This window comes from Phoenix dactylifera, chromosome 9, assembly GCF_009389715.1.
Source record: "Phoenix dactylifera cultivar Barhee BC4 chromosome 9, palm_55x_up_171113_PBpolish2nd_filt_p, whole genome shotgun sequence".
In the NCBI taxonomy this organism is placed as follows: Eukaryota; Viridiplantae; Streptophyta; class Magnoliopsida; order Arecales; family Arecaceae; genus Phoenix; species Phoenix dactylifera.
Genome location: NC_052400.1, coordinates 18,287,762 through 18,310,943, shown reverse-complemented (window position 1 = coordinate 18,310,943; position 23,182 = coordinate 18,287,762). Strand labels below are relative to the sequence as shown.

General features: G+C 36.0%; 1 protein-coding gene across 2 annotated transcripts; it reads right to left on the bottom strand.

The window, feature by feature from the left end:
* Window positions 1-1,536: 1,536 nt before the first annotated feature.
* On the bottom strand, window positions 1,537-21,987 carry LOC103705291 (ABC transporter D family member 2, chloroplastic-like). Of its 2 annotated transcripts, XM_008788984.4 has the most exons (10): window positions 21,653-21,982; window positions 20,354-20,549; window positions 20,156-20,223; window positions 18,336-18,662; window positions 18,082-18,246; window positions 13,652-13,880; window positions 9,185-9,429; window positions 8,781-9,096; window positions 3,215-3,462; window positions 1,632-2,413 (listed from the first exon to the last, which is right to left on the bottom strand). In XM_008788984.4, exons 1-10 carry the CDS (start codon window positions 21,875-21,877, stop codon window positions 2,204-2,206), a joined length of 2,229 nt encoding a protein of 742 aa, XP_008787206.2. In that variant the 5' UTR covers window positions 21,878-21,982; the 3' UTR covers window positions 1,632-2,203. The 2 variants fall into 2 exon arrangements, with proteins under 2 accessions (XP_026660692.2, XP_008787206.2); XM_026804891.2 differs by lacking the exon at window positions 3,215-3,462 and having other exon boundaries at window positions 1,537-2,413; window positions 21,653-21,987.
* Between the last annotated feature and the right edge of the window lie 1,195 nt (window positions 21,988-23,182).

Genomic DNA, 23,182 nt, shown 5'->3' with positions numbered 1-23,182 from the left:
CCAGTCTCATAAATAATCTCTTTTCCATCTTTATTTAAGCACAATCCTTTGCAATTGGTGATGCAATTCGGTAACCTTTTGATTGGTTTCAACTGATGGTTGTATATTTTCTTTCAGTACTTTCTCTTGCTTTAAAAGAAAAGCTGGGGAAAAGAACTTCTAAGCACAAGAAGTAATCAGCTTTGAATCTTGGATTGATAAAGAAGAGAGAAGAAAATTTAATGTTGATTGTTCTAATCTTGATACTAGGAACGGCGTTCTCGTACTCAACATGTCCTTTGAAGTAAGCCAACCACTTATCATCATTAACTCCCTGACACAAAAGCAGCTCTCGTTATCTTTTTCAGTATACGCTACCTTCACCAAGATACTCAACTCAGTAATCTTCCAATGTAGAAACAGCTACAGACAGTATATTACTCTCTAAGTACCACCACCAGAGATCTATATATAAATTGGTCATCATTTATTATTGCCTCTTCATCACAAACAAAAGGTCCTTATTGAGAATAGTGTTACCCAGAAAGGATTATTTTAAAGATGTGATCATTGATTTGTTAACTAAAAGCTGGAAAATTATTCTTTGCCAAAAAATCTGAAGATTATTCAAGTTAGAAATTCGGGATCAGAAGTGAAACCATGAATTCATGTACTAAGAGACCTTTTTTTTTATCATCCAACATGACATGAAAGACAACTATAATTTTTCATAATTATATCTTGAACTTATTGTTTTTCATTAATCTTTTCTTTTTTCCGGGAGTTTGATCATTCATTCGACTGTACAAAATACATATCACACTAAGGATGGATTTCATGATCATTTATTATTTACGTCAAAAATATGTTTTCCTTCCAAACATTCTACAAGCAAGCAATGAATCTCAAAATATCATCACGGGCAACTTTGTAAAGTTCAAAGTGAGTGTTTGTATCCCACATTGGTTAGTAAGGTCATAAATCAGATTACTTCTACATTTTGACACTGCATCACTGTATTATTTTGTCTGGCCATGTGAAAGGGCATGGACTTCTGATACAAATAAAAGCAAGCTTTCATGACGACATAATATGGGGCAAGAATAGCAGAATAAGGCTTGACGCAGATTTTGTTCAAGAGGTCCAAGTGGATTGCTCTCAAAATAAAGCGCTGCCTCTAGATAAATGAATTTAGAAAACCCATATCTAAATTGGTTCTAGATGACTTAGCGAGCCTCAAATGTCATCTTCCTAATCTATCTTATGCTATCTTGATAACATAGCCTTTCCATCCAATTTTCTGTTTATATACCGGACCAAGTAAAACGTTTGGTTGTGGTTTCTTGCTGAGGTTTTCTAAGAGCTGGCCTCAATCCTAATGGTGATTCATATCCAGACGTACAAGATAGTTGAGAAACGATATTGAGATGGCATGGTCATCTACTTGTACGGAAGTAAACAAGAAAATAATGTATATCTCATTTAGTTGAATTATTTCAGAAGCAGAGAAGAAATATGTACCCTCCAAATCTAATATTATTTATTAAAACCTACATGAATAATAAAAGACTTAATCGAATCAAGAAATCAAAAGAGAATTGATCAAATCCAGAAACTAAAACCATCCGTACAAGCCTGTGCCAAACTGCATAGGTTTCTATTCTTCAACTTTCACATTTATTATCCAACTCCCTTAGATAAAGCCACATGTTATTAGCACAATGTATGCAGAGAAAAAAGAGCCTGGGCACAGAGGACAATTGTGAAGAGTCCAACAAAAGTGGGCGCACGTAAGTATCAACTTTTGCAAAAAAGGCATCATCTATGTTTGTTCATACTCCATGCTTCATTGAGGTTTAACAACGCTATATAGGAATAATCAGGCCAGGTTCAGCTTACATTAATCCTTCCAAGGCATTTATATCACCACCTTCATACAGACCCTCTCTCATGTCATCATGCCATGAAGAGCTGGAGGGTTGAGGCTTGTCCCTACCAACCCATTTGGCTTGGGCACTTTAGAGGTTTGATGCATTTTCCAGAAAAATAAAAGGAGTGATTTAGGAATGCAAAGTTGGGAACATCAGCCCTAGTGCAGAGAATTGCAGTTGGTCGATGATCCATCTTTCACATAAAAGGAGCACTTTTTTCTTTCCGAACGACTGCTTCCAAGCCAAATGGTAACTCTCTGACAGGCTCATTGATTGTTTATACATGTACAGAGTCATTGTTTCACATTTAAAAATGCTGAGTTCACCTCTTCAATGGAAGTGGTAGGGTTAATGGACTCAAGATGCCAGTTCCGTTCAGCGCTGTTCCTCGAATTGAATTTCGATATGTGCAAGACCTTGTTGTGGTAGTTGTATAGTGTCTTGCGGTGTCCAATGCTGATATATGTAATCCCTGCAGCTTCAATCTGCCTGTATAGACGAGCCTGTGGATATAATGCAATTGTAAGAAGATATTGTTAAAGTTTGAAACTCTAGCTATTTATGTATTATTTCCCAATGATAATAAATTATCTATTAAAAGCTCTCAATATCTACAAAATGCCTATACCCATGTTTTGATGATTTAAGAGTGGGGACAGGGGGAAGAGATTTCAGTCATAAATAATATTATTGAAGACTTCAAGTTCAATAATGAGTGTTGCGGACACACTGGACATTTTTTCTATGCAGAGTGAATTTCAAATGCTACCCATAAAATCATGGAGAATTCCAACGAAAAATGCAAGGGCCTGTTTCGTATTGTTGTGTTTTTTTTTGTTTGTTTCCCTACAAATTAGTAAAACACCAAATGGAGATTGACATTGAAGTAGCATTTGTGCAAATTTTCTGCTATTTTTTTTGCTTTTATTCTCACTTTTTTGAAAGCGAAAAATCATTGCTACCAAAAGCTCTAAAAGGTTTTAGAAACAATTTAAGAAACAGAAGGGTTTCATTATCCATATTTGCCCGGTCTAGTTCAATTTTCTTCTTTGATTTTCGAAAACAAAAACAACACCAAGCAGGCTCTAAGTTATCTACCTTTTCCCTTTTTTCTTTTCTTTTTTTTAAAAAAAAAATCAATGATGCATGGCATATTCATGTCTCACACCTGAAAATTTTAAAACCTGTGTCGTCACTGGTAATTTTAGATGACTGATAAAGGAACCTAAGAACCCAATTATTGCTGAGTTAAAGAAGGAACCCAATTATTGCTGAGTTAAAGAAGGTTCACTATCACAACATACCTCGTTGGTATCATCCAATGCACTTGTAGACTCATCCAATAAAATCAATTTTGGCTTTGAAAGTAACAAACGAGCAAAAGCAAGGCGCTGTTGCTCACCAAGAGAAAGAACACTTGACCATTCATACATGGAATCCAGGCCATTGAAACGAGACAAGATGTCTCCAAGCTGAACAACTTCAAGCACATGAATCAGATCATCAACCGTGGGCTTCTTAGGCTTATTAGATTCATTTGCTGACCTCGACACTTCAGACAATAAAGGAAGAGAGACTGAGAAGTCATGCATGACACTACCTATGAAAAGCTCATCTAGGATTCTAGTAAATAGTCTAAAACATAAAACAGTAATTCAAGAGTTTATGCTAGAATTCACTATTTTGCAAAAATGTAACTTATAAAACAAAAATAATGCTTTATAAATTATCAAAATTTCCAGAACGAATGTGATCACTCAAAAGGCCATTAAAGGACATGCAGATCTTCAGTGAAGATAATTTTTTTTAATGTGCAATCGCGTTGTCTGTAAGTACTTGCTATATAAGGAGAATTAGCATTAAGTGAGCACCCAACTTCAGAAGCATTCAAGTTTGCAAATGCATGTTGCATAACAGACAAGTGGATTTAAAATGGAAAACAAGATCAGCTCTGCAAACCAAAAAAATGCCAAAATTATCAAAATTGTTTTCCATATTTTTCTTTTCTTCCTATTCTGTCATTCTTCTATTATTGAACTTTGAGGGTTCCCCCCATTAGCTGAGTGTAAAGTGAAAACATTGCTAATTGGAAAACATTGCTAATGTAAACTGTAATTCAGCAACAACAAAAGAGTGCATTACGACACAGATATCCATCAAATATCATTGTTGCAGGCATATTTTTTCTTTAGATGACCCATTTTGGCTTAAGTATTTATTGTTGATAAAACCTCCAGCAATACATGCATTTATTAATATTTCCTTCTATTTGGGAAAGTCAAAAGGTAAACTGGACATCATTTATGAAAGTCAGGCACCTGATTTCAGTGATGCTAGGCAGCACCAATAGAGGTTTAAATAATATTGGATATGTTCGACCCACTTTCCATATTCCTATTGGTATCTACTCAAGTATGGATATTGGTTATATGTTAGGATGCAAATATAAAATTTTGCACATTTAAATCCAAATCCAAGTAAAAAATACACGTACAATGTGAGACTCGGCCAACTCGACTTACTTGAACCAAGTCAACCATTCTTGGCCAAGCTGGAGCTCGAGCGTCCAACCAAGAGAGATTGTTGCTCAGCTAAGCTAGTGAGAACTCGACTTACTTGAACCGGGCGAACATGATCATCGGGAAAGATCCCAGATCCGCCACCATGCATGGCATGACTGACAAGTGCATGCGAAAGCACCTAAACCTCGCCCCTTTCCTCTATTCTCTTCCTTCTCTCCCATGATTTCAAACCATCACCGCCTCTATCCTCTATTCCACCACATCCCCTATTCTCCTTCGAACTTTCGAGGGAGCATCGAAGCTCCTCCCCATTGATTTAGTAGAGCGATTAGTAATCAGACAATCTATACTATTTTACTTTCTGCCTCAGAGAATTAGGTCTTGTCTCTCCCCCTTCGGCCCTCATCTCTTTTCTTATTGCTGCTCGACCCACCAGCCTGCTTGTCGAACATCACTGCTTGACCGGTGGTTTAGCTAAGCCCCTCAATCCACTAGATCCCCTGCTCTGTCGCCATTTCCTTCCTTCTCCCCTCCTTGATCCACTGAGTATCGACCACAAATCTTTCCCTCTTCGGTTGATTCACCACCCTCCCCTCACTACTCAGTCGTGGCCTCATCGTCAGATGACCGACCAGACCACCCTAGTCTCTCCTCCTCCTTGTCGCTCAAGTTTTGGCTAGCCACCACCTACAGTCGGCCCTCCAGCTTCACCACCATCGTTGTGCTGGAGTCGATCCTAGCTCCTTCAATTTTACCTCTCTCCCTCTTTCCTCCCTCTGTTAACCCAGCCAATGGCCTCTCTCCGTCATTCTTAACTTGCATACGAGTGCAATCGTCTGGACAAGAAGCAACCTAGCAAGGGCTCTATACTCAAAATCTTGAATTATGAGAAAACCCTAATCTCCTTATTTATCTAACTTTGGTAATTAGTTTGGATCGGGGTGGAAAAGTTCTAAGCATCAAAACCTTAAAATTAGAAGTTTGGAAAATAATAAATCAACAATTAATTAATTAAAATGCTCGAGAGGTGATTGATCATACTAGGTTGGTTTCCAGATTTTTATGAGGGTAATTAGTTTCTCCAAGCATATTAAATAATAACATTGAGTTAATTGGATATGTTAGGTGTACATGCGGACTAGTCCAAAGTCGAAAATAACTTAATATAATTAAATATACATTCTTGAAATGAACGGATGGGTGAAAGCTCTGGATTAGCCACATTAATATGGTTTGTCTGTCACAGGTTGGAGTGCGACATTGTCGATTGCCCCATCACGAATGAGAAACATAACATTATCGATTGCCCCATCACGGGTGAGAAACATGGCATTATCGATTGCCCCATCACGGGCGAGAAACGTAACTATAACTAATCCAAAACCAAAAAGATGGTCAACAGAAATTGACAATATGGGTGGTATGGCTGTGACTAAAACTTATGGCAAAGAAGAGAGAGTGGCTACATAATAAAGACTTACACAAAATGAATCAAACCCTTCAACAAAATTGTGTATGATGGTCTTTGAGAACTCAATTCTTATGGATTGGCAAGTACCCAAATATATACTATGGAACTACTTCCAAGGCAATGGTTCTTTCCTTCCTATGAAACTCTAGAAATTGTCCCAATTTCATTTTTCATGAATTAGTTTCAATTTTCTACAAACGAAGAAAGTACCTAATCAATGAAATGACTTTGTGAGAAGTAGGGCTAATCCGACTCTTCAACCCAACGTGCGCTCAACCTACCGTAAATAGGTTTGGGATTGGGCAAAACAAGTTCGGGTCATAAACAGGTCGACCCATTTAACCTATTTAATAATCGAGTCGAGTTCAAATTTAAGGCCCATGACTTGTGTAACCTATTTATTTATCTATTTAAGTTTGTGGATAATCAATCTTGTCTCTTCGCCTCTCTCTCTCTCTTTGTTGTAGGGTTCCATCCTCAATTCTCATCCCCCCCCCCTCTCTCATTGTAGTCTATCCTCTGCAAACCCTATCCCCTCCTTTCTCTATGGCTTTGTCCTCCACGGCTCCATGATTGTCATCTGAATAGATGCAAGGCTCTGCGACGGCTGCAGCCTTGCCAAATTCCAACTAGGAAGATGCTTTTAGGTTTGTATAAAAAGACTAGGATGATTCTTGGATGAGAATTTGCTGCATTGTGAAGCGAAATCTTGGATGATTCTGATAGGAACCAATTTTGGATGGTCTGTTTCCATTCTACTGGCAACCGATTGCAACCGTTTTGATTTAGATGTGAATCTAAGCCTCCTCTTCCTCTTCCTTTCTTTGCTTTGAACAGGTTATCAAACATGATTTAGCTATGAATTTGAGCCGTTTTGTTTATTAAACAAATTAAAAAGGTCGGGTTAGGTTACTTGTTTATTAAACATGAGAGGTCCAAGTTTCAAATCCTGACCTATTTAATAAACTGGTCAGGTTCAGATCTAGGATTTTCTGACCCAACCCGTATCCGACCCAACCTGACACAATTGCCACCCCTAGAGAGAAGTGATATATCCCTTTCTATTTGATTGCTATGCTACCCTGAAACAAGTCCATTCCGATCTGTTTTTTTATTTACTGTTATCACATCCAGGCCTTTTGACAGCACCAACTTTGTATATAACAGAACTACACAGTTCATATCCAAAAAGAGCAAAGTTACAAACAAAATATGACAATTAAAGAAAAAAGGATGAATAAAATTGAACAAAGACTTGAACAATCTATCAACTAAAAGAAGTGGAGAGATGGTTTCTCAAAAACATTTCACCCAATTCAACTAGCATTTGACTTTTGGAAAAGCTGTTTACCTTGATTATGCCAAATTTAGGTTGAGAGAGATGTTGTGTAAGCATACAAGAAATGTGAGAAGATGTAGGAAAAGGAGCTATTTTATGGAAAACCAAGAAATTCTGGAAAAAACAGTTCCCAGTGGTTCCCATGTGTTTCTCCTTGCATTGCACAATGTCGAAAGAATTTCTCAAGATCAGTAGCTGTTTCCTAAGTCAAGCAATTTTTGCCGCATGTTTCAAGCTTTTGTTTACTATGACCCTTCCAACGTGCATTGCATGCATCAATTGGGTAGAACAGAATAGCAATGATGTTGGCAATGCTTTATATAACAAAAAGCCCTAAATAAAGTATAATTTACATTATACAATAATATGGAACAATAGGCATCTAATATGGGGTTAAGGCTTTAGCTTTGTGGTGATGAGTCCAGCAGTAAGGCAGATCACTGCCAGGTCAATGGCTTTGAGATTGGATGGCACCTAGTGCCCACCTCAACCCACTGTAAAAGACAAATAGAAGTGAATTTTCAACTATCACACTCCCAGGTATCTCTATTGCTTCTCCCTATTGATCTATCGTGTCCGTAGCAGGCACGGGATGCATCCTCATGATGCCAATTCTATGTGAAACCTCCATTCAAGCAAAGATGGATAACTTTAAAATAGACAAGTATCATAGAGTTGAAATCTCCACTAATTAGCAAAGAAATTTTTGGAGTTATAAGAACTTATGCTAGCATGATGACGTATCAAGTTTCCCCAATATGTGGTTAGGATCAAGTTTTACCAACCAAAGGAAACTTGACTGCAGGTTCCATTCAAGATGAAATTGAGAACGTGGTAATAAATTTGGGAGTAATCATGATGTGGTACGTGCAAAGTGTCATCCTTTGATCAAGATGATATGAATGAGAATATCCATAAGTGGAAAATCCAAAACTAATTGAACAGTGGCAACCTTTGAATTAAGAAATATCATCTCACAATCACTTTCTAGAATGGATTTAAGAAAGCCATGAAACAGTCCAGCCAAAAATCCTCAAATCTTAATTTTTCTACATTCTCATGTTAAGGAAAAAATTGTTTCTAAGGGCAATGCATCACAGTTTTGGTGATTAGACTTCAAAATTCTATTATTTATGTGAAACATTAAATACTATATTAATATTACTGTATTATTTCAGTTAAAAGATCAATTATCAATATAATTATTGCAAGGAAGAGTGTTTTTGTTGAATAAGCAAAATATTTTAGAAAGGATTTTACTTCTTTTGCATTGTTGAATGAAAATATTGTTTTCTTTCCTTTGCATTTCTCCATCAAACCAAAAGCTTATTATCTGCATTATAAATCTGACCTTAACGCAGGTCAATAACTATACTAAGGAGATATTAGGCCCTAAATTTCTAGGGCACAAATGCAGATTGTCAGGTCTATGTAGATACATTCAGTTAGTTACTGTTTCAGGAATTACCTTTCGATAAAAGAAAGCAAGCCAACTGTATGACCTGTAATGATGGTATTTAGCATAAACCAAAACTTACCAGTCGTTTGAGAGTTTTCTGAAGGAAAGACTATATCCTCACTCCATGTGGGATAGAGTAATTGCTGGCGAAGTGTTCCCAATACCATATATGGCCTTTGGGGAAGGAAAAAGACACCCCTAGCTCTCCTGTTTCTTTCAAGTTCATCTTTCTTTAGTGAATTTATTGGTTTGGAAGAGTTGGTATCAGCTGAAATCGATGTTTGAAGTTGCCCAGAATCTTTCATATAGAATGTGATATTCCCTGTACCAGTAGTCCAGAGACCAGCCAGAGCTCGTAAGAATGAGGTCTTACCACTCCCACTAGGGCCCATCACCTATACATAAAACAAATTACATAAAATGTTCTCTGTTAATAGCGAGTAGTGTCAGGTAAAACATATTTGATACAAGAAAATCATTTACCAGCAAGTGATCTTGGTCATTGATATCAAGTGATAAGTCAGTAATAAGAATGTTACCACTTCGTGGTGTCTGTAATGTTAAATTTTGGATCTCTAATAACTTGTGGCAGCCAGCCTTGGGCACGCATCCATTTGACCTCAAGGAGGTTGGAATCTTATCATCTTGAAATTGAATATTTATCTTCTCTGTATTACCATATTCAGGTATACAAGACTGGCTACCATCCAAAATTTCATCAAACTCACCTGGAGGTAAAAAAACAATGGATTGGAGAGATGGTTTAAGAACATTTGTCTGAGATGGATTCAAAATGATAAGTGCATAGAAATCAAAGTCAAAGACAAGAATTATTCTAGGAAAGCACTAAAGATATAGATACGTTATGACATATGGCTGATAGTTAATGCATGCACATTTGAAAGTTCATTCTATATGTTCATCATATATCACCTGGCATGGTGGCCGACTTAGGTCAAACAATATTAAAATGTTGGTAGAATACTAATATCAACCTTAAATTTTCAAACCAAAACCAATGTATTATTGCATTTTTACTGATGAAACTATGCATTGTAGCACGTCGCCTGCTAATCAAAGTACAGATGAGCATGTTTCTTCACTTTCTGACCTACCTATCAGGGTATCTGAACTTACAAATACTATACATATGGTGAACATCCAGACACTCACAGTAAAGCCAATGTGTGACACTGTTGGACCGTTGATGTATAAATGGAAGACAGGATCTTTAGGGGCTATCTCAACAAGCATAAGATTTGCAATGCATATCGAAGCATTGTGTAACAATCAGTCAAAGAGAAAAGCCTATTTGAACTGAGCACATGCATCACACATAAGGAAGACGTCAGTTTAGTCGAGGGATAAACTATATGTCAACACTATGGATTGAAGTAACGGCGCATACTGAATTTAAGTATATACCAGCCTCAGTGATAAGGTACATATATCAATACACCCCTTGGTATTAACTGTACTGGCACATGCTATAATATCCCAGTTCTGTAGTGCCAGCATCACCAGGAGCATCATGCATCTGCATGATATCATACCATATTGATAATGTACCAGTAAAGGTACTAGTAACTTCAACCGTGATAGCAACACTAGACCTACTCTTAAAGCTTCGAAGTAGTTGCAAACAACTTGGAGCCCAGTTTAGGACATCAAAAAACACACTTAGCCAGGTATCCACAGTGTGAATCAATGATGATAAGTGAACCAACTGATGCGGCCCATTATATGTTATAATAGGAGATAATTATACAAGATCCTATAAAAATATAACTATATTAATTTTCAAATTGCTAAAAAAACTCCCTAGGAATCTCTCCTCCGAAAACATATAGGTTTTAATGATACCTCATATTTCCTTATGAATCCATATCGCAAAGAACATATCATTAAGAAGCCAAAGTTTCAAAGGGTAAACATCTTTATTCCAATTATGGTTGACTAAGAATTCAATGATGATATGCTATACAACTGATGAGGCCCATTATATGTTATAATAGGAGATAATTATACAAGATTCTACAGAAATATTACTACATTAATTTTCAAATTGCTAAAAAACTCCCTAGTAATCAGTCCTTCAAAAAACGTAGGTTTTAATGATACCTCATATTTCCTTATGAATCCATATTGCAGAGGACATATCATTAAGAAGCCAAAGTTTCGAAGGTTACAAACTATGGTTGACCAAGAATTCATTAATATATTCTTCATTAAAGGCATGTGAGCTCCAATAGCTGATTCTTCTTTCGTATTCTGGAATTATATATGAACACTTTTTGTACTTGATATATGACCCTTTTACAAGAATTATATATTCATAATTTCAGATGTATGCATAGGAGAACTATAATTATAAAATCAAACTTTGTTGCAACTATTTGGGATTGGATGTATGAATCTTCTTCACCACTAATTCCTATTATAGGCTATACCCTATATTGTTGCAAGTCCTTCAAATCCTCTCTCTTAACTTTCATTCATGTTATAGGTCCTCCTTTCCTAATGCCCGAAAAAATCCAAGCACTGCTACTTTACCAGGGCAAACTTTCATAGTTTTGCCACATCCACTTGGTACTGATACACATATAAGACAGATAATGATATTCTTTTCACAAATGAGCAACCTAGGATTTAATACACATTTCGAAATTCATGAACCTAGTATTCTTCTGGGATGGATATGACACATTGTACTCATGAAACATTATATCGTGAATACTCCTTAAGTGTCTTAAAATTACCAACTATAAATCATGTGTTTGCCCATAACTTTTATCGGCATGTCTTTTATTCTTTTACATCCAAAGAACACTGTTAGTCCTGCCATTATTCTTGCATACTTCTACTAAGATTTTTCAAATAAGCTACAAAGCACATTGGAATTTATTGGTTTCTGACGCAAGCCCTAAGCTATATAGAGAGAAGCACAAGGAACAGCAAGAGAAAAGTGGAAGACAACACCATGAATAAAAATTTATTAATCAACCAAAAGTCTCCTCAAACTAAACCCAAGGCCGTCCTATAGACAAGCCTTACAAAGGCATACTAAAAAAGGAAATCCAACCCAAAAAATAAAAGGAAAATAGACAAGGATTATTCAACCACAAAATATGAAAATTCGACGAAAACTAAAGCCAACTCTATGGAAAATCTCTGTAGGACTTTTCAATTGTTGGGGTTTCCAGCTGCAGATCTATTGGCTCCCACAAGGTTTGGCATGGTCCAATTGATCATAGTGTTTGTCAACTTCAACCAGGCCGCATCAGTTTCATGAAACATCCTACACTAACCTCAAACTTCCATATTGTATGGATCAAAAGAGTACTGCTAAAAGATACATTCACCAGGAAAGAGTAAGGCTGCAAATGGGTTGGGTTGACCCGTGACACAACCCTACTAGTTTAGACCCGACCCAATCCGTTTTGGAGGACCCGTGGGGCCGGGTCGGGTCCTAAAATTGGACCCATTCCATTTTATGGGTCGGGTCGGGTTTCAATTCCCCGACCCATTTGAAATTTAGATGATTTTAGATTTTCAATCCTACGGTCCGACCTGACCCGAATCTATAAATTATTTGGGCCAAAAGAGGTACAAACAAGTTCGGAAGCCATGGATAGATTGACCGGACCCGAACCTGAATGACCCGTTGGGTTAAAAATTGTAGCAGTTGACCCGACCCGACCCTACCCGATCTTCTATTGGGTTGGATCTGGGTCCAAAATTAGGACTCAAACAAAGAATTGGGTTAGGTCGAGGTCACTTATGACCCGACCCGACCCGACCCGACCCGACCCATTTGCACCTCTAGGAAAGAGTTACTAAAGCTTCTCTACAAATTCCTCCTCCCAAGGCAACAAAGATGAACCATAGTCAAACATGAAGGGTCAACAAACATACTTGCCAAGAGTTGCCTACAAGAAACAGATTGATTCTAAGCATGGTCTAAAGTTCAATATTCTCAAATGAAAGGCCCAAATAAGAGTAAAAGACAACTACATCCTAGAACTTCTATATTAGAAGGTTAGCTTTATCAGATGAATCTGGAATATAATGTTCAAACTGTTCATAAAGGCCTTTGTTCATATTATTTCAGAGAAACCAAATTTCATACATATTGATGCACTAGTCAAAATTTACAACTAATAAAAAAATCCAGAAGGGTGATAAAATTGGAGACAGTGGTGTTTCATTCACCTTGGGATCATGAACGCATCCCAACTTAATATGCTTGTCCTCCTATATCATGATAAAAAAATGAAATCTAGAATTCAAAATTTTCACATCACATAAACAGCATTGAACCCATGTTCTTAAACTTTAGATCTCATGATGTGAAAATAGCTGTTAGTTACTCTATATGATCAATATTCTCAATCAATCAGCACACTAAAAACCCGCTTTTAAAACATGCCAGAGGTTTCTTTTTCTCAAAAATTATTCCAGAGGTTTGTATAAGCATTTTCAGCTGATTGAGAGACTCTCCACCTCACAAAACACTAGTAACAGATTTTTCAATGTTCTCAGGAATTACATTATTTAATTTCAGCCTAATCTTGAACAAAGGAATATTGGGAGAATGCTTCACAATGATGCAATATGGCACTGTTCAAATGCAAACAGGCTTTATACAAAAGGTAACGAGATTGTTATCAGGCTTTATACTGTTGTTAGGAGAGTACTGTGAGCATCGTATACCTGCATCAATTGCACCCTTGAGATACATGTAATAACAGATGTGAATATTTATAACCTGTTTAGTAGTTACTGACCATGAAATTAATCATATCTACATTGATGAACAAAGCAACTGATATACATACAAAAACTGACATCATACATACATATATATATATATATATATATATATATATATATATATATATATATATACACAGCACTTCAAATGAAATAAAAAATGTGCAAAGGCTTTACCTAGACGATCTATGACAGCTGAGAAGGCACTGATTGCTTGAAATTGATAAACGATGATGGAAAAATCGCCAAGAATATGATTGAAAGCAGAGACAGATTGGTTGATCACACCAAACTCGATTTTTCCTGAGAAATACATTGGAGCAACAACAGCAGCAGGGAGAATCTGAATTAAGTAGCGGTAACCACTGGTAAAGAACTCCAGATTTCGAGAAGAAATGAGCAATTGCTGCAAATGGAAAAAAGAAAATCAAATATGTTATAGATACAGGCGCCTCCAGAAAGTATGGAAATTTGAGATGCAAGCTGGAATTAAAAAAGAAAAGCATTCCTTAATACCTTGAAAGAAATAAGAAAAGAAAAGTAGCATATTGCTTCATTAACGGCATTTGGATCTGGATTAAATGGTTGATAAAGGTATATTCTTTTTGTAGAAATTGCAATTCTTCATATCCACATCATAATCAGGCATAGCATGTCTCCGGCACAGGATCATGCACCATAACTTAAGGTTAGTATCATAATGAAGGTACGCAACTCTAATATTTGCCGGTTTAGAAAACACAGTTCGAGCACCATTGTTGAAAACAATTATTATGATCCGAAGATCCATTGGCATCACCATAGTAGATCTGCAAGGGTCTTCAAAGCATGACCAGGTTGAATAGATTTATTAAGGCTAGTTCAACCACGATCAGAATACTAGCTTATAAAAATTGATATATCTGGTTTTAACTTAGAGCTTTCATATGAATACTAGAAAAGTAGAAATATTGAACCAATGGAACTTATGACTGCTAAACAGGATCACAGACTTTACAAAGAGGATAGTGCTTGCTTGTTATTTTATGGTGACGAATAAACTAGATTACTCAGACTTAACAAACATTTCAAACTAGCATTTGTCAAAAAATGCTATTCAAGTTTTTGGACAACAATTCAACCTGCCTGTGCGGTCCTGGAGCAATTTCTATTCAGATAAGTAGTCCATTCAAGAAAGATGCTATTGTTTCAGAACTTACAAGAATATACAATCAATAAGACAAAAGTTTAAAGGAACTTGATTTTAAAGCATAAATGCAGATGACAGGGACATGTGATGACACAATTGTCAACATGGAGATTACTATCACCTTTGTTAAAGGGTAACGTCAAATTGGTTTTCACATGCAAATGAGTCCACCGGGGTCTCATTTAACCATCTTATTGCTGTGTAGAAAGCGTTGCAAATTCAACCAACTTGCATAATCAATAATAATGCAAGAGTTTGATCACTCTGATGTCTTCCAAAACAGCTATTTCACAAAGGTGATCTGAGTGAATGGCATTTTTTGAGTTCCTGTGCTTCATCCATGCCTGATACCAATACTCAGTACACCATGCAGCCCATGTACATAATAAACTGAAGTTGTTGTCCAACAGAATAGTATCTAAGGAAAACGCTCTATTGTGATGTAGCAGAAAAGCATATTGATTGCAACTAAACACGCATCACCATTGAAAAGAACATTCAACCAATCATTAATTGATCTTAGAATAATGTTTTTTCAAGTGGAAATCTTATGATCATGTTAATGACTGTTAGATAATATAACTTCTATGAATAGATAGGGTCTAATCATTTTCCACAAGGAGATCATGAGTAAAGTTCCATTAAGACAGTACGGCCTTCCCTCCATGACCATCTAGCAAAAAAATACAAAGAAAGTCAAGACATCAAGAATGGATAATGGATGCCAATTTCATGAAGAAATCATTCTTAAAAAAATATTCAAAGCTTAAGGTAGCCATATGGTAGCTACCACAAATGACTCCTTATCTAAACATGCTTCATTTCTAAAAGTAATACCAATAACTAAATATTAATAATAGACGAGGAATTGCAGCAGTCCTGCATTCTGCTATCCCATGGCATGCTAATCTACTTGAGCATCAAGATTAAAGAGAACTTTTTTAAATTTTTATTAAAATTATTAGTTGCAAAGAGCCAAAAGTGGATTGGTCATTCAGGCCACAACTAGAAAGCAAAACATAAAACTATTTTTGTCAAAGTGCATCATATTGCGTCTATCATTTATAAAATAAACAATTATCTCAACCATGGCTAGTCAAACCACGCCGAACCGGACCAGTCAGTTACCGACATAGTTCGATACTTCGGTTCAGCACATAAAAGGATCGCTTCAATTCAACTTTAATCGCCATCAAGGCTTTCAAAACCCCATCTGCCTATGCCACCACGTCCCCGAGCAATTGATTACCCTCTAGTTCCTCCTCTCTGGCCCTCTCTCTCTCCCTCCCTCTAGTTCCTCTTCTCTGGCCCTCTCCATGTCCCTCCCCATGGTTCTTGTACATCACGGTTCAGTACTGTACGGACTAGTACACTACCATACTAATCGCCAGCCCGCAGACCTATCGATATTGATTTTTCCAACCTTGATCCCAACTTTGTGAAAATGAAACAAAATGAATAAAGTAGTTTTTTATCACAAACTATTTTTTTACTAACAATCAGACGACGTTAAAAAAGCATAATAATTGAAAAGTAAGAAAATCAACAAAAACATAAAAAAAGAAAGTAATAAACAAGTACCATCATAGGAAAGTAAACAAAAAAGACAACTACTATCTCAGTTTTATTTTTCTCTTAGGATGATGAAGGTCAGTAGGACAGCTGAAATTGGCGCAATCGTAAGGTTACTCCATTGTGACCTAAGTATCATGAGTGAAAATATAGAAACAATCTCTTCGTATGCATGGATAAAGGTGCATATATCTAAACCTCCCCAAACCTCAAAGTGGCAAAAGCCTCGTGCCCTAGGGCACACTTTTTTAATGATAAAGTTCAGTATTTCCACAATTGGATAATGAATGTGCATTCCTCACTTCCAACCATTGTATATTTGTCTTCGTAAGGAGTATGGTATTCTAAGAGTTTATTTGGGCGATGGCGCCTGGCAATGGATAGTTTGCATTCATTTGATTAACTCCAACAAACACTCAAGCTCATTAAGTTACAGTAAAAAATCATCATTCAGTGCCTCTATTTTCAACTCTAGAGCAACATCTTGTACCAAACAGTGGTAATGCAAAAATTAAACACAACGACATTCATCCCACCCTGTTTCTTAGCATGCATACTTCATTTATACTTCTGAAATGGGCTTGAGTCCACACTTTATCTATAAATGCCTCTGATGCAAAGAAAAGAAAAGCACCCAATTAATCGTATGTAGGATTATAATGTCAATTAAAAATTACATCTGAGACACTCCTCTAAAAGTTTGGCCATTTGAAGAACCAGTATTATGTTGTCCATAATTTTCTTGCAATCTTGTGCTGATTTCATGCAAGATTGTTGCATTAAAATTTTTTAGCAGTAATGTATTCATAAATAGTTTTGCATGTTAAGATTTACAAACAAAAATTCTTTTCACCCCAGCTATGCATGTCGATTAATTTGTTGATTATAATCAACGCATCAAATAAAATTAAACAAGCCAAAAACATGCAAAAATGCATGTGTTTGATAGATACATTCTTTCTTTAGTTTTGTTCATATAAAAGTTTATATTAAATATCTTTGCATAAAATACAATAATAGTTAAAGAACTTGGTAAATCATCTGTACATAGAATGTATTGTATTTCAAAACATGATTAGCAATTCATACATGTACATGTATATTTAAATTTCACTCAGTGACCTAGACTAATTGCAGCAAACATGCCAGCATCACCACATGATCATGTAAACCTATAACAATGGGCGGGTGATCTTCATGCCTCTGCTGGAGGGCATAGGGAAGAAAGGGCCATGATTAACGACAAGTGTTGGGCAGGAGCAATGCCATCGTAATGTCCCACTCACTAAGAGACCAAATGGGAGGGTCTACCTAATGAACCTGCTAAAATGTTTATGGTTGTTTAAACAACAAAAATAAGCTCATAATAATGGGCCATTGAACTTTACATGCATCTTCCAAAGAACATAGAAGTGCCCTTTCAAGTACTCGGTTACAGAGAAGTGTCTGGTGGCAATAATTTTACTGCACTATCTCATTCTCCAAGAACATAAGTTTAACAGATCAGTGACCTATCTTATGCAACAATCACTTCTGCCACGAAGCTCTAATTTGTTGTCATAGTCAAATAATAACTTATCATCTCAATAACTTATGGTTTTCAACCTGTTCCTCACAATTATACCTTGCTTGTGCAAATGTGATTGAAATGTGTACTTTTTTCAATTTCTAATGATTGTACCTGGTAGTTAATATTTAGTCAGATGGTTGATTATTTATGGCTTTATTTTTTTGAAGGAAAAAGAAAAATAAATACTTATAAAATGGACTAAGCAATGATACATGAGTATCATAAGATGTTGTAAAGAATAGTTAAGAAATTAATTAGATGCAAACAGGAACTTACACTTAAATTTTCAAAAGCCCTTCTAAAACGCTCCAGCAACAGGTGCACTTCATTTTCCTCACCTCCATAAAAAGCAATTGATTCAGCATTTTCTCGAACCCGCACAAGCCCATAACGAAAATCTGCTTCTTTCTTCTCTTGCAGAAAATTCAAAGTGACTAAATCCTGAAAAATAGACAGGACCACTTAGGAAAAGAAAAGCAGAAGATCACCATGCAGAAAGTTCTATAAGTAGTAGAGTTAGGCAGAGTTACCTTTCCAAGGAACACACTGATAGCTGTGCCACCAAGAGAGTAAACAAGAAGCACAACAAATAATGGTGGATAAATTCCATACAGAATGTTACTGAATGATATCAGGTCTACAGCTGAAGTGAAGAGAGTCAAAGAAAATGAAAGTGCAGTTCCAGTGAAGGTACTTAGATCATCAACAATCCGTTGGTCTGGATTGTCAATTATAGACTGAGATTGAATTTTATAAAATGTCTGGTTCCTAAAATAGCGTTTCATGTAGTAGCCTGTCATCCAAGATCGCCATCTTAAAGAAAGGGTCTCCCTTGCATAGTCTCTTAAAACAAAGAACTGCAAGACACCAGAAAAGCACATGCAAAGCTTAGTTGAAACCAAAAAATAAGAGTGGAGTTTATAATAATTTGCTTTAATTCGGTTGCACATCCACATATGTGTAATACGAAAAATGCTGGAAAGAGGAAAACCCCTATGGTTGACAAGCTGCAACACTAGTACCAACATCTACAGCTTATATCTGTGCCATATGTGATGTATAAATGTATGCTTGAGTCTTTTGAAAATTGAAGTGCAGAGCATATATAAACACCTAAACAATTGTTACCCATGCAAAATCTAGGCGGGACCACTCCTAGGTAGTTCAATGGTTTAAGTGGGTATAACCACAAGCCAAGAGTCATTGATCTCTCATCTTGGCAGCTTAGTATCTTGACCCATGAAATCTACTTGGATCGCATCAATATAATATTTTACCTTTGCTCAAGATAAATTATCTTTTAGATGACTTTTTGATTATAAGCCATTAGCTCTCCTCCATTTTACATGCTTACCTATGGGGGCTTGAGACATCTCCTCGGTCCTTAATACTCCTCTAAAATCCTGATGCTGCTGCATGTTGTTATCCTATGCACTTGATAAGGCACACCCGAGATCATTTAAGTTTGCATATAATACTCTTGCTCTATGCAATTTTATTCCTTGTAGACATTCTTGTAGGCCAAGCATTATCTAAAGGCAGCTCAATTTACAGATTAGCAAGCAAGGATATCAACTCTTGTGCATATGCCAGCTAGCAGTTGACACGATACATCTTGAGCCATGGTGGCACTCAACACACACATCAACAAAAGGATACACTTGTTATAAAAAGACTAGTAAGTTGTGTGCTAAGAAATGCTGTCTTATTCATTTTACTCAAGCACAAACAAAATTTAATTGCTTTACACTTCTTTATACATGTATTTCTTTAACAGATGAACATAATTTTACGCAATCTATAGTAACAAAAGTTGTAGACCATCCTAAACATCGTGATTGTTGTTTAACATGCGCACTGCATATTCCAAGGCATATTCCAAGCAAGTTGATATGCAAACATTACTTAGCTATGTACACATGTTAAAATCAGGAAAATGCTTGAAATATATGATACAAAAACTAATAGGGAGTACATAACTATGTTTACATGTTAACAATTTTCCCCCTGTTACTTTCATTGATATTTTTGTATTTACAACTCATACTATAGTGTCCATAAACCATTACTTGACATTTAGTGTATTAACAGCAGACAGAAGTAACAAATTCACTAGTAAATTAGATGCATGATAATTCAAAAGTTTTTCATTCCACAAAAACTTCATTAGTTCCATGTACTAAGCAGAACTAGAAGAATCGCCATCATAAAACAAAACAAGTTGAAAACCTTAACCAATAAACTTCAATCCAATCACGTGATTTTGAAAAACAAACATATGTAGATGCCCCAAAACATTCTTTTAATGGCATGCAGAGCAATACCTACAAGAGAGCAGCAATATGCTCACCGGAATTCCTCCAGCAAAACCCCCTAAATAGTAGAGAAGTTGCTTTGTAAATTGTTCCTGATCCTTGTCTTGCAAAAGATACCAGAAGCAACTGAAACTTAATTAGCAAATACATGTGTCTTTTTATTATCATTAACGTTATGTTGGGAAAAAATATATAAAATGCAATGATGATTCGAAAAGAAAAAAAAAACTCACTAGCAAGCGCATTGTAAAAATCACGCCCAAGAAAGTTAAATCCAACACTAATCCCTGTTGTTCCCAAGGTGAGAGCAAATAATGCAGCAAGCCTTAGCCTAGCTTGGACTTTGTCCTCTGATGACCAATATGGTGCAGCCACCTTCCAGAATCTTCTTAAAAGTGTCCCAAGGTCTGGATGCACCCTGTTCTCATCCTATGGAAAAGGCATACGTGTCAATTAGCTATATGGAAGGTTGCAATAAGATTATCTGGAAAAAAAAAACGCTAAAAAGATCACTGACAGCAATCTTCCAGTAAAATGTATCAGACGATTGACAAAAGCGAAAACCAACAACAGACTTCTAGATAATAGCAGAAAAAGTTCAGCTGATATAAGTGTAGAATGTAGATGCACAGCCTCCATAATCTTAACAATTATCTCCATCCTGTTTTGAGCATGATGAAGAGAGCGGACCAAGAAGCAAAGAAATCTACTCGGAAATCAAAATTTCATCCAGCCAATCAGCATATAATCAATTCAATCAAGAGAACAAAAAGGAGGGTTTCTAGAAAAAAGGAGTCATGTGTACACCAATCAAGCAACTAATCTTATAGGCGGCCAAAATGCTTACACACTGACAACAAGTCTTTCACCACCCATTTATTGGTCCTTCCCTTTTGGAACATTATAGAAAGATCAAACGAAGAAGCAAAGAGACTGAATAAAAAAAAAAAAATAGGGCCCGTTTGGCATTTCTTTGTTTTCTGTTTTTGTTTTCAAAAACACAATAAGGAAAATGAACTAAAATAAACAACACTTGATAGAAACCCTTTTGTTTTCTGCAGTATCCTGAAAAACCTTTAGAACTTTTGGAAGCAAAGATTTGTTGTTTTCGAAAAAAAGATTGAAAATAGCCGAAGCTTCATGTCAATGCTATCTTCAACATCAATCACCGTGTGGTATTTGACTAATTTATAGGAAAACAAAGACACAAAAACAATAAAGAATGCCAAACAGACCCTTAATTCAACGAGTCTACCGACAGGATCAATACAATCGACGAAACAGGAAATGAACAAAGAACGTGAGTCTTGAGCAAAAGATAGTTACCACACATATCACATAAAAAGGATTAAAGAAGTTCCAAGAAGAACAAAGCATCAAAAATCATTAAATAAAACAGTGTCTTTCTGAAAGAATCAAACCAAAAACCAAAAAAAATCTTTGCTCAAGAATCAAGATCTCACCCAAAGAATCTCACACACAAGATCAACTCAGCAAGAACGAGAACTGAAGAACAACAAAGAGTCTCTCACCTTATCTTCCACTGCGGCGGTGGACCTAGACTCCCCGACGCCGGACGGCGATCTGACGACGGTGGGAGGAACCGCCGTCCTCCGGCGGCGCATCGAGAGAGGAGACGAGATCTTGGAGACGCCAAGGGAAGAAGAAGGACAGGAGAAGAATGGAGCGGAGGAGAGGCGACATGGGGGTGGAAGTAGCAATAAAGGAGGAGCAGAGGAGAGAATAGAAGCAAGCATCTTCTCTCTTCCCTCCCTTTTCCCCTATTGTTAGGTAGAGGCTTTCCGCTTTTGGGCCGGAGGAGCAATTTGGAGCCCGCTTCCCCCTCTCTCTCTCTCTCTCTCGCTCCCCCTCCCCCCTTCGCTGCGGGAAAAAATTGATTTGGCACGTCGGCAGCCGCACGCGGCTTATCCGCATATATTTACATCGGCAACGAGTAACACCTGGTCCCAATTATTACATCAGCGACTGACCGTCAAACATCGCCTGATGGAGATCAGATGGTCAGTTTTCAATTCGCTCGCGAGAGAATCAATTCTTGGCTTGCATTGGCCGGTTAGTCAGGAGACCGTCTGGACTTTCTTTCTTTTTTTTCAGATAGATGGATTCAAATTCCGAAGTGATCGAAAAAATAAATCCCGTATTAGATTAAAAAAATAAACAAATATCATCAGAAAATGATATTTAAACTTTTCTATTGGATTACGGAATAGTTGTAATCTAAAAATATCATTTCTTAATAGAGATATCTTTATTTATATTATATTAGTAGTATATTAATGACATTAATATAATTAATATTAATTACATTAATATTTTATTAATATAGTATAAATATATTACTATACTGATTAATAGTATATTTAATATATTGAGATATATATATATATTAATAAAGATAAATTATTAATAAATAATTAGCAAATATTTATTAATTTTCAATAAATCTAATATGTGATTTAGTAATAATTAATATATTTATTTACATACCAAAACATATTGAAATTTATTTATAATAAGAAATATATTTTCTAATATATATAATTAATTTAAAAATATTTATTAATCCATGAAAATATATTTCAATATTTGAAATAGTCAATATTAATAGTTTTTGTATAAATGGACCATAAATAGCCAACAAATGGATAAAAGAATATTTCTATCACAATATTCTAAATATTTGGTTCAAGCTGATGTGATTCGGTTGAGTTTTAGCCAAGATTAGGAGAAACACAGGAGTACATGATAGAAAATCAATGCCACGCATAAATATTTTTCTATCACTTTTAATTTGCCGAGGTCACCTAGATAGTATACAAAATATCAAGGTTTGATGATAGTAAGATCATGATCTAGAAGAAATGCACCCGGCAATTTGAACTCGAGGCTAAACATGAAATGATCCATAAATATATCCAAAACATCCTGCACCATGTTTAAAAGCAATTTTTTAAATTTAAAATTGAATTAAAGGCAAAAAAAAAGTATTTGTTTTGAGAAGAAAAGAAAAAATAACACCCATCATCAGGCTACCAAATAAA